Source organism: Musa acuminata, chromosome BXJ1-10 (genome assembly GCF_036884655.1).
Source record: "Musa acuminata AAA Group cultivar baxijiao chromosome BXJ1-10, Cavendish_Baxijiao_AAA, whole genome shotgun sequence".
Classification (NCBI taxonomy): domain Eukaryota; kingdom Viridiplantae; phylum Streptophyta; class Magnoliopsida; order Zingiberales; family Musaceae; genus Musa; species Musa acuminata.
In genome coordinates, this window is record NC_088336.1 from 34,781,591 (window position 1) to 34,792,777 (window position 11,187).

The 11,187-nt window shown below is 35.8% G+C and overlaps 2 protein-coding genes across 2 annotated transcripts; both read left to right on the forward strand.

The window, feature by feature from the left end:
* The first annotated feature begins 3,459 nt into the window (after window positions 1-3,459).
* On the forward strand, window positions 3,460-4,110 carry LOC135594853 (transcription termination factor MTEF1, chloroplastic-like). The gene has a single exon (XM_065085361.1). The coding sequence runs from the start codon at window positions 3,460-3,462 to the stop codon at window positions 4,108-4,110; it is 651 nt and encodes a 216-aa protein (XP_064941433.1).
* A 2,509-nt stretch (window positions 4,111-6,619) lies between these two features.
* Window positions 6,620-10,272, forward strand: LOC135594687 (transcription termination factor MTERF5, chloroplastic-like). Its single transcript, XM_065085128.1, has 2 exons — window positions 6,620-6,849; window positions 8,531-10,272. The coding sequence occupies exon 2, from the start codon at window positions 8,929-8,931 to the stop codon at window positions 10,090-10,092; it is 1,164 nt and encodes a 387-aa protein (XP_064941200.1). The 5' UTR covers window positions 6,620-6,849; window positions 8,531-8,928; the 3' UTR covers window positions 10,093-10,272.
* The last annotated feature ends 915 nt before the right edge of the window (window positions 10,273-11,187 follow it).

Genomic DNA, 11,187 nt, shown 5'->3' on the forward strand with positions numbered 1-11,187 from the left:
GATGATCACTAACACATGTACTCTTATTAGGAATCACTCGTCATTGGATGGATAGTGATTGGACCATGCAAAAAAAAAAATTATTGCTTTTAGATTTTTTGTTGAATGGAATATAGTCATCAATATTTATAGAATGATAAATTTTATAAAATATTATTTGATTTTTTTAGTTTTTATTAGTTTTAATAATACAATGGTAAATTCTGCTTCTATTATGGAATTACAAGATGTTCGTAAACCTATTTTTGTCATATTTTGAATTTATGTATACAAGAAGGACTAACATCTCTTAAACGTTTTATTTTTTAAGACTATTTCATTGTAATGGGTCATCTACAAATAATGAAAAAATAAATCAAATTTTATAAATTAAATAATAAAAGTCTCAAAAGATTTCTTAGAGATGTTCATACATGATGAAATTCAAATTATTTTTATTACAAATAATATTATGAAAGTTAGTTTATATCTACAACATTATGTATGTGAAAGAATTTTAAAAATTTTAAATTTTTTTAATAATATAACATATACTTTGACTAGTGTTTATTATCTTACTGTATATATTTTTTTTAGTTGTTTGCATTAATATGATTGGTGCATTATAAGAATATCAATATGATAATAATTCAAATATGACAATAATGGCTATAAAAAAAATAGATTATTATTATTTTAATTACACTGATTTATTTAATTATATGTGTTTTCAATCCTCATACTAGAGGTATTAAAAAATTAATTAATTATTAGACAAAGGAGATAAAGCAGAACATTAATGATCTTTTATTAAACTTATCAATCGAGGGGAGGATTAGAATATCCGACATCATAAGGGATTAAATATTTATAATTTTACTCATTATTAGTTTCTCGCCTCTTACCAACAACAGCCTATCTTTGAAGGGTTACTATAAAAGTCGCACCCGTGCCCTAAATGCAGCGGTGGAACGCGAGTACGACATATTCCTTGGCGAAACGCGGCAGCAGCGGCCGCATCTTCCTCCGGCGAGCTCTTATCGCTGCGGCGTTTTCCTCGGCGAACGGTGACAGCGCCCGGTATCTCTCTCTTACACCTCCTCCTCCTCCTCCTCTTCCTCCTTCGCCGTCTCACAGTCCCTTCTACTCCCTCTTCCCCCTTTCGCCGCAGCTCTCCTGCTTTCCGGACACCATCCTCCTCCTCCCTTCTCCTCGCTCTTCCCTCTTTCACCTGTTCATCGCAGCCCCCCGCCCCCCGTCGACCCCAACTGCTCCGATCCCAACAGCCCCCTCTCCGTTTTCCTACTCAGGCCCCGACAGCCCCCTCTCTGTTATCCTGCTCCGGTCCCGACAGCCCCCATCTCCCTCCTCTACACCCCTCTTCCCGCTCTCTAATACATCTTCCCCTCCCCTTTCCTACTCCCTGATAGTTACCCGCTACCATCCCAGCAAACAATCAGCAGTATGTCATGGGCATTTGCTTTAAAGAAATGGCAAGTCACAGTATGCAAGTTAAACCTTTATGTCACAGTATGAGCATAACCTTACACCTTTATGTCAGCATAGTGTGTCTCTGCTGTAGTGCTGAAAGCAACTATCTTCGCTACATGAGGCTTGTTCATACCTCAAAACACACAGGCCGGCTTATATTTGAATTGTCAAATCTTGTATTTGCTGGCTTAGTTGGTGATTTGAAGGAGATTTTACAGGTGACAATAGAAAGAGATTTTAATGCTCTTAATTTAACTACAGATATTTTCTTATACAGAGTTCAATGATGCAAAAGATCCACATGGATGATCATGAATTGTTTGGACATCGTGGCTTTTGTTATTATTGTGGTCGTTTGCTGGTTTTATTGTCAAAGTCTCACTGATCTAGGTTATGCCAGCGAAGCTTCTCAAATAAAAGACTTTCTTTTTTCTTCATTAATGATAAATAGATGAGGATACATATTTTTAACTGTAGTTGAAGTTATTTGCATGAGGAATCTTTCTCATAAATTAAGTTCCTTTATCAGCATAGAACCAAATAAACTAGTAGTTTTTATTGATCGAGGCAGTTTTCTTACCTTTTTATTCATTTTTCAGAAAATTTGTTGCCCTTCTCTGGTCTTCCAGCTATGTTGTTGTAATTTTTGTCGAGTTGCACATAATCAGAAAATTACTGTTGTTAATTTCTTAAACTGTGTGTTTTCTAATTACCAGTCGAGTTAGACCTATAACAAAATCATCTCTTTACATTCTTGTTGAAAAGGATCAATTATTCTGGAAGTGCTCATTTGAAATGTCACCGGTTTTAGTTGTAGGACATTAGTGAATCTGATGTTAGACAAAACATTATGCATCTTCCACCTAATCTTAGTGCTGAAGTACCCATTGCAAGTCATCGACTGATGTTCAACCTATTAGTACAAAGTTGAATATCATCTGTATACAATCAACATAGTAAATGCTATTGTCACTCGTATGCCGCATATTTGATGAAAATACATTTGATATAATTTCTCAATATCTGCAGGGATATAGTGTGCTTCACAGTTTCTAAAGCTACTACCAACAATAGATAAATAGCGGAAGGTAAGTGTCAGTGTGCATGTGTCATATCAAGACATTATTTCAGTGGTGGTTAATAGCTTGGATGTGAGCATGGTAATAAGTAAATGTTCAATGGTACTCTTAATCAACATTCAAACACGATTTAGAGGCTTACATCTGAAAGAAACTGTTATTGGGAACTGAATGCAGGTGGATTTACGTGAGTGGTAGGGGAATGTTATCCGATACAAATGATTAGTTGGAAGCTTTCAACTTCCTTTTGGTTGGAAGCAGATACAGAAAATATATTTAGTTCGGATGTGCTTGATTTGAGGTAGAAGAGGCATTTGGACTTGGAGAGGGCAGTAATAAAACTACTTTTCTTGTGTTTTTCTGCAAACAGTGTGTGATACTGCTTCAAAATATAATGTTTTTGGTGCAAAAGAGGCTCTTTTGCATTCTCCCATGTAACAAGTCCACCATCCATCTTTCTTCCTATGAAATCTGCAGTCTGTTTAGTAGCTTTTCCACCGCCAAAGACCAAATTTCAGATCATAAATCCAACTTTACCGTGGTCAATTCCCTTCAATCATGTGAACTTTCCTCAGAAAAGGCTGCAAAAACAGCCAAGTGTCGCACCTATCACACAAAATCTTCAAGTTCAAGTCTTTCCATCGAGTTCTTTAAGCAGAGTGGTTGGAGTGATGCACAAGTCATGAAGCTTATGCAGAGGGAACCCAGGCTTCTACGTGCTAACGTAGAAACTATCCTGAAGCCCAGGATGAGATCTTTGCAGGACATGGGATTTTCTGACACTGAAATAGTTCAGCTGGTTTCATCATGTCCGAATATGCTCGGTTTACGTGACATCCAAACGAGGATCAACTTCTGGAAGTCACTTCTTGGTTCTAATGAGAGGTTAATTAAAGCCTGCAGCAGGAACATGTTTCTCCTTGCTTCTAGCTTGGCTCGAAAGATTGAGCCCAATATATCTCTCTTGAGGGAGTGTGGCATCAGTGAGCAACGCATCGCGCAGTTGGTGGTGAGATTCCCAGGTTGTTTATTGCATGCAGAAAAATGTATCAAGGAAGCTATCGAATATGTAGAGGAGTTGGGTGTGTCACGTGACTGTAAAATGTTCCCTCGTGCACTGTTAGCAGTCGTGACCCTGAGCAGGTCCAGGTTTGATGCTAACTTTGCAACCCTGATGAGCTTTGGGTGGTCCCAACCAGACAGTCTTGCTGCATTCAGGAAGCATCCAAGCATTTTGAATTTCTCAAAGAAGAACTTATCTGACAAGATGACATTCCTGATGAAGGAAGCTGGTTTTGAGCTGACATATATCATTGGCCATCCCGTGCTTCTTACATATAGCTTGGAGAAGAGGTTGAGACCTCGATATGAAGTTATGAATTTTCTTGATCAGAATAAATTGCTGGATAAAGGATATAACCTGGTATCTGTCGTTAAGCTATCTGAAGAGAAGTTCAGAAACAAATTCCTTTTCCTGCTAAGCAAGGAGAAATTTATTGCTCAATATGATTCCTATGTTGCTGCTGTGCAGGGAAAGCACTACGTTGTTGCGGAAAACTAGGATTGCAAGTGCTTCCTCAAGACAGTGTCAACCTATTGCATACTGACTACAAGTTAATCACTTTATATTTGTGACAATTTAAATTCTGCCAGAGTTTCTTGGAGTATAACTTCCACGTTGATTTGGTGATTGTTCTTTGATTTATGCTTTCTACAACAAAAGGTACTGTTTCTTTTATGCTGATGTCTCAGAAATTGGTGTGGGGGAAAGTCAATTACTTCAGAAAGGCAACCAAAATATCAAGCTTTTGTGTTCTGTTTCTACCATATTTAGCTAATTCTGCCAACCGATCGATCAGTGTCAACTTGGCCTCGGTCATGTTAATTGGTGTGAAGGCATATTGGTAACTGTGCTGTCTTTTGAATTGGTACATCTCAAAGAATTATGTAAGAGCCGTTTTGACAGAACATACTTCAAAGGAAACAACAGATGAGGATACGACTATTAACATATTTGTTCTACTCATATCCGGACTCACATAAAAAAATTAAGAGCAATACGTCCATTGTAACCGTTTAATTTAACGCATTATTAAACCGCATATCTATATTAAATTTGATACACATCTTTATTGTTTTATAATTAGATTATATGTTTGACTTTGCTTGTGCGATCTAATAGACCCAACATGTCTCCCGCGTTTGGTTTCATTTAATTATTAAGACCCATGCATTTTGCCACAGTCGTGCATTTATTTGTATGTTTGAATTCATCTGAACCAAATTGAGCACACAGGTCCAGAAAAATTATTGAATTTGAGCTACGTTAGTTGTATCTTTAGTTTTTTTTGTATAATAACAGTTTAATTGTATTAGGAGAACAATTAGTTGGTAGGTAATAAAATGAACACATCTATGACATATATCTGCAATTAGTTATGAAGCTTTTTTTTTATTGTAATGAAAAAATTAGGAATGTTTCTACCCGATGAAATTATATATATATATATATATATATATATGAATTATTTAAAGAATCCTTTAAAGATAATAAATTATTATTTATTTTTATTATAAATAATATTACGAAAGTTAGTTTATATCTACAACATTGGAATGTATGTGAAAGAATTTTAATAATTTTAAAAGCTTTTTATAGGTTTAGTATGTTACTGTGCATGCTTTTTTAGTTGTTTGCATTAATATGATTGGTGCATTATAAGAATATCAATATTATAATAATTTAAATATGACAATAGTGGCCACAAAATCAAAAATATAAATTATTATTAACATTTTTTTTGTCGATTTATGTAATTATAAGCGTTTTAATCCTTGTACTAGCTTAAATGACTTCAGTAATTATTTAACTACTTATTATGGAAGTTTAAGAGTCCATGATATTAGTGATAAGATTAGAGATATTAAAAAAATAATTATTAACTTATATAACCATTATAGTACTAACTATAATAAACAACATGATACCTTTAAAACTTCTCCATCTAGGATCTAAGTTAGGGAAGGTAATAAAATTTATAAGGGAGAAAATTATTATTACAAAGATTTAAAAGAATGAAAGGGATCATAAATCTCAAACTTCAAGTTTATTATGTATCTAACAACTTTAAAGTTTGTTGACAACATATATGTATAGAGTTTTCTATCATGGATTGGACATGATATATAATAACATTTCTAATTTTAACGATTAATACTAGCAACTTATAGTGTTGGTACATGTGGAGTGAGCCTTCAGTGCAAGATTAAGTATGACTCTCGAATCAATCGATGTTTAAGTATGAATTAATAGACAAAGGCGACGAAACATAACCGATACATCTTATGTGAGGATAATGATCTTCTATTAAACATATCAATTGAAAGGATGATTGGAATGTCCAACATTAGAAGGGATTAAATATTTATAATTTTAAATAATTTTATATTAATTTTTATATTAGATCATTATAAAATTACACTCATTAGAGTTGTACATTCATTTTTCAGAATTTAAAAATAAAATTATGATTTTTTATTATAATTTTTAAATAAATAATTGAAAATATCATGTCAAACTATATCAAAATCGATCAAATTGGAAACAACCCTTACGGGTTCGATTTTTGATTCTAACTTTTGCTTAGGCTAGATAGAACCTTACATTGATGAAAGCCGCTATCTCGACAATTCGAGACTTGTTCTTAACACAAAATACAATGCCTTACCAATCTTTAGATTATCCGATCTTATATTTGCTCGATTAGTTAGTGACTTGAAGGAGAATATAATACTGGTAAAAATAGAAAGAGATTTGAATGCTTTAAATTTGACTACATATGTTTTCTTACACAGAGTTTGGATATTATGGCTTTTTGTTATTATTGTTATTGTTTGCACTTGTTGGATTTATTGGCAAATTCTCACTGATTTAGATTAATAGCTGAAGCAATTGAAGTCACGGAGCGCCCGATAAGTGGGCCGGACGGGCGTGTTTAACCGGATGCGGCCCAGGAGCCCGTCTGATTAAGGTTTTGTCTAGCCCAAGTCAAGTCAATTTGGATCTCTGGTTCGATTGAACCAGATGAGAACGGCATCCTCAACTTCGCACCCGTGCCCTAAATGCAGCGGTGAAACTGTCTCCTTCTCCACAGCGACCGCGACTGCGGCGTTTTCCTTGGCGAAAGGCGGCAGCAGCGGTGGCATCTTCCTCCGTCGAGCTCTTATCGCTGCGGCGTTTTCCTCGGCAAACGGTGGATGCTGCGGTTTCCTCTCCGTCGGCGAACGGTGACAGCGCCCGGTATCTCTCTCTTACACATTCTCCTCCTCCTCTTCCTCCTTCGCCTCTTACACAATCCCTTCCCCTCCCTCCTCTACACCCCTCTTCGCCCTCTCTATACATCTTCCCCTCCCCTTTCCTACTCCCTGATAGTTACCCGCTACCCTCCGAACAAACGGTCAGCATCTTGCCATGAGCATACTTTAAAGAAATAGCAAGTCACAGTATGCAAGTTACATACGGTTGTTAAGATAGACAGCAGGAGAAGTGCTGCTTTTACAGAGAGCAAAGAGAATTGGGGAAGTCTAAGAGAAAAGGAAAGCACGGAAAACATAGAACAAGAGACTATAATTGGGTCACTGTCCAAATAAAATCGGAATCGTTTGTCAATAGAATAATACAAAAGTCTGACTATTCCTCAGGTGAAGCATTTTAATTAAAAATATACGTAAGATAATACTAATCTGACTAGGTTTCCCAAAAGAAGCTCTCTCAACAGAAACTGCTTATTTTGCTGAAGCGTTTGGTTCATCAAACCTCTTAGTTTTCTTATTATGTTTACTGCATTGCAGTTTCCTTTTCAAGCACATCAGAAAATTTCAACACAAAACCCCAAATGATACAAAGGACTCGACTCAATATAAAGGACAAGTTGAGTCAACAACTAGAATTTGACTTGATTTCCAAACCCGAAAATAGACTCAAAATCTCAACCTATTTGGTTAGGTATAACCTTACACCTTTACGTCAGCATAGCGTGTTCTCTGCTGTAGTGCTGAAAGCAACTATCTTCGCTACTTGAGGCTAGTTCATACCTCAAAACACAAAGGCCTGCCTATATTTGGATTGTTAAATCTTGTATTTGCTGGTTTAATTGGTGATTTGAAGGAGATTTTGCAGGTGACAATAGAAAGAGATATTAATGCTCTTAATTTAACTACAGATATTTTCTTATACAGAGTTCAATGATGCAAAAGATCCATATGGATGATCATGAATTGTTTGAACATCATGGCTTCTGTTATTATTTTGGTCGTTTGCACATGCTGGTTTTATTGTCAAATTCTCACTGATATAGGCTTTTTAATTCTTCATTAATGATATGTAGCTGACGCAACATATAATTTTTTAACTGTAGTTGAAGTTATTTACATGAGCAGTCTTTCTCATAAATTAATTTCCTTTATCAGCAAAGAACCAAATAAACTAGTAGCATTTCTTGATTGAGACAGTTTTCTTATCTCTTTATTCATTTTTCAGAATATTTATTGCCTTTCTCTGGTCTTCCAGCTATGTTTTTTTTTTTTGTCAAGTTGCTCATCATCATCAACAATGCCCTTTTTAGCATGTTGAACCTCACAAATTACCCTTGTTAATTAATTAAACAGTGTCTTTTCTGCTTACCAGTCTTGCTAGACTTTTAACTAGATCATCTCTTTACATTCTTGATGAAATGGATCAATTACTCCACAATGTTTCAGATTTTAGTTGTAGGACATTAGTGAATCTGATGTTAGAGAAAACATTATGCATCTTCCAGTTATTCTGAATTCTGTAGTACCATTTGCAAGTCATTGATGTTCAACCTATAAGTATAAACATGAGTATTGTCTGTATACGATCGACATTGTAAATGGCTATGCCACTCTTATGCAGCATATTTGATGAAGACACATTTGATATGGTTTTTAAATTGCTACAGGGATATCTGATGCTTGGTAGTGTCTAAACCCACCAACTACAATATAAAAATAAGTGGAAGATAGTGTCTGTGCGCTGGTGTTATATGATGCCATTATTTCAGTGGTGGAGAATTGCCCGGTTGTGAGCATTAGAATGAGTAACTAATTATAGGTACTTGTTATCAACTCTCAAACACCATTTAGAGACTTATCTCTGGCAGAAATGGCTGATTGGAACTGAATGCATGTGGATTAACACGAGTGGTACAGGAATGTTGTCTGAGACAGATGATTAGTTGAAAGTTTTCAACATCCTTGATTTGAGGCAGAAGAGGAATTTGGACTTGGAGAGGGCATAAATAAGACTCCTTTTCTTGTATTTTTCTGCAAAGAGTACGTGATACTGCCACAAAAGACAATGTTTTTGGTGCAGAAAAGGCTCTTTTGCCTTCTCTCATGTAACAAGTCCACCATCCATGTTTCCTCCTATCAACTCTGCAGTCTGTTTAGATTTTCCACTGCCGAAGAGCACAGTTCAAATCATGGATCAAACTTTACGTTGGTCGACCCCCTTGAGTCATGTGAACTTTCCTCAAAAGAGGCTGCAAAAAGGGCCAAGGATCGCATCTGTGAAAAAGAACTTTCAAGTTCAAGTCCTTCCATTGAGTTCTTCAAGCAGAGCGGTTGGAGTGATGCACTAGTCATGAAGCTTTTGCAGAGGGAACCCAGGTTGTTGCTCGCTAATGTAGAGACTGCCCTGAAGCCCAGGATGAGATCTTTGCAGGACATGGGATTTTCTGACACTGAAATAATTCAGCTGGTTTCATCATGTCCTACTCTGCTCCGTTTAAGTGATATCCAACCAAGGATCAACTTCTGGAGGTCACTTCTTGGTTCTAATGAGAGGTTAATTAAAGCCAGCAGGAGGAACATGTTTCTCCTTACTTCTAGCTTGGCTCAAAAGATTGAGCCCAATATATCTCTCTTGAGGGAATGTGGCATCAGTGAGCAATGCATCATGCAGATGTTGGTGGCAGTACCGAGTTTTTTTTGTCGAATGAACAAATGTATCAACGAATCTATCAAACATGTTGAAGAGTTGGGTGTGTCACGTGACTGTAAAATGTTCCCTCATGCACTTTTAACAGTCATGACCCTGAGCAGTTCCAGGTTTCATGCTACTTTTGCAACTTTGATGAGCTTTGGGTGGTCCCAACCAGACAGCCTTGCTGTATTCAGGAGGCATCCAGTCATATGGAATTACTCAAAGAAGAACTTATCTGACAAGATGACATTCCTGATGAAGGAAGCTGGTTGTGAGCTGACATATATCGTTGGTCATCCCGTGCTTCTTACATATAGCTTGGAGAAGAGGTTGAGACCTCGATATGAAGTTATGAATTTTCTTGATCAGAATAAATTGCTGGATAAAGGACATGACCTGCTATCTGTCATCCTGCTATCTGAAGAGAAGTTCAGAAACAAATTCCTTTCCCTGCTAAGCAAGGAGAAATTTATTGCTCAATATGATTCCTATGTTGTTGCTGTGCGGGGAAAGCACTACGTTGTTGTGGAAAACTAGGATTGCAAGTGCTTCCTTAAGACAAAGTGTCGACCTATTGCATGCTGACTGCAAATTAATCATTTTACATTTGTGACAATTTAAAATTCTCCTTGAGTTTCTTGGAGTATAACTTCCATGTTGATTTGGTGATTGTTCTTCTATTTATGTTTTCTACAACAAAAGGTGCTTATTCTCTTATGCTGATGTCTCAAAAATTGGTGTGGGGGAAAGTCAATTACTTCAGGAAGGTAACCAAAATATCAAGCTTTTGTGTTCTGTTTCCACCATTTTTGGCTAATTCTGCCAGTCGATCGATCGGTGTCAACTTTGTCTCGGTCATGTTATTTGTTGTGGAGGCATGTTGGTAACTGTGCTGTCATTTAGATGATTGTGATCGAATTTAATAAGGATACCTTCCTTTTGAATGGGGACATCTCAAAGAATTATGTAAGAGCCGCTTGGACGGAAAATACTTCAAAGGCAACCACAGATGTGGATATGACTAACATTTTTGTTGTAGTCATATCCACACTCAGCTCATTAAATAATTATGTCCAGTTTAACCGTTTAATTGAACGCATTAAACAAATGATCTATATTAAGTTTGATACACATCTGTATTGTTATATAATTAGATTGTGTGTTTTACTTTGCTTGTGCGATCTAATAGACCCAACATGGCTCCCGTTTAATTGTGTGTTTCATTTTTTTCTTATAATGTTGTATTATCATTTTGGTGTCTTCAACATAAGGAATAGTATCATTATTTTTTTAGTGATATGTTTAGTTACTAAAATTTTAACTTAATAAAAAATTATAAGAGAAAAGACTCAGAAAAGTGAACAAAATATATTGTTGGATGATTGTGGGGGAACTATTGATTATAAATCAGTCATGATGTTATGATGCTGAAGAGTGTAAACTTCTTTTTAAAAATTGTGAAAAGACATAAAAGATATGTATTTGTAAGATTTTGGATAATAAAAAAATACAAATGGAGTTTACATTTTTCAGCAATAGTTTTTGAACCAAACAATAACCTTTAGTACTTTGAATAATTATCTTATTGAATTGTTTCTCAAGCACTCTGTACTTAGGTGTTTTTTATCATGG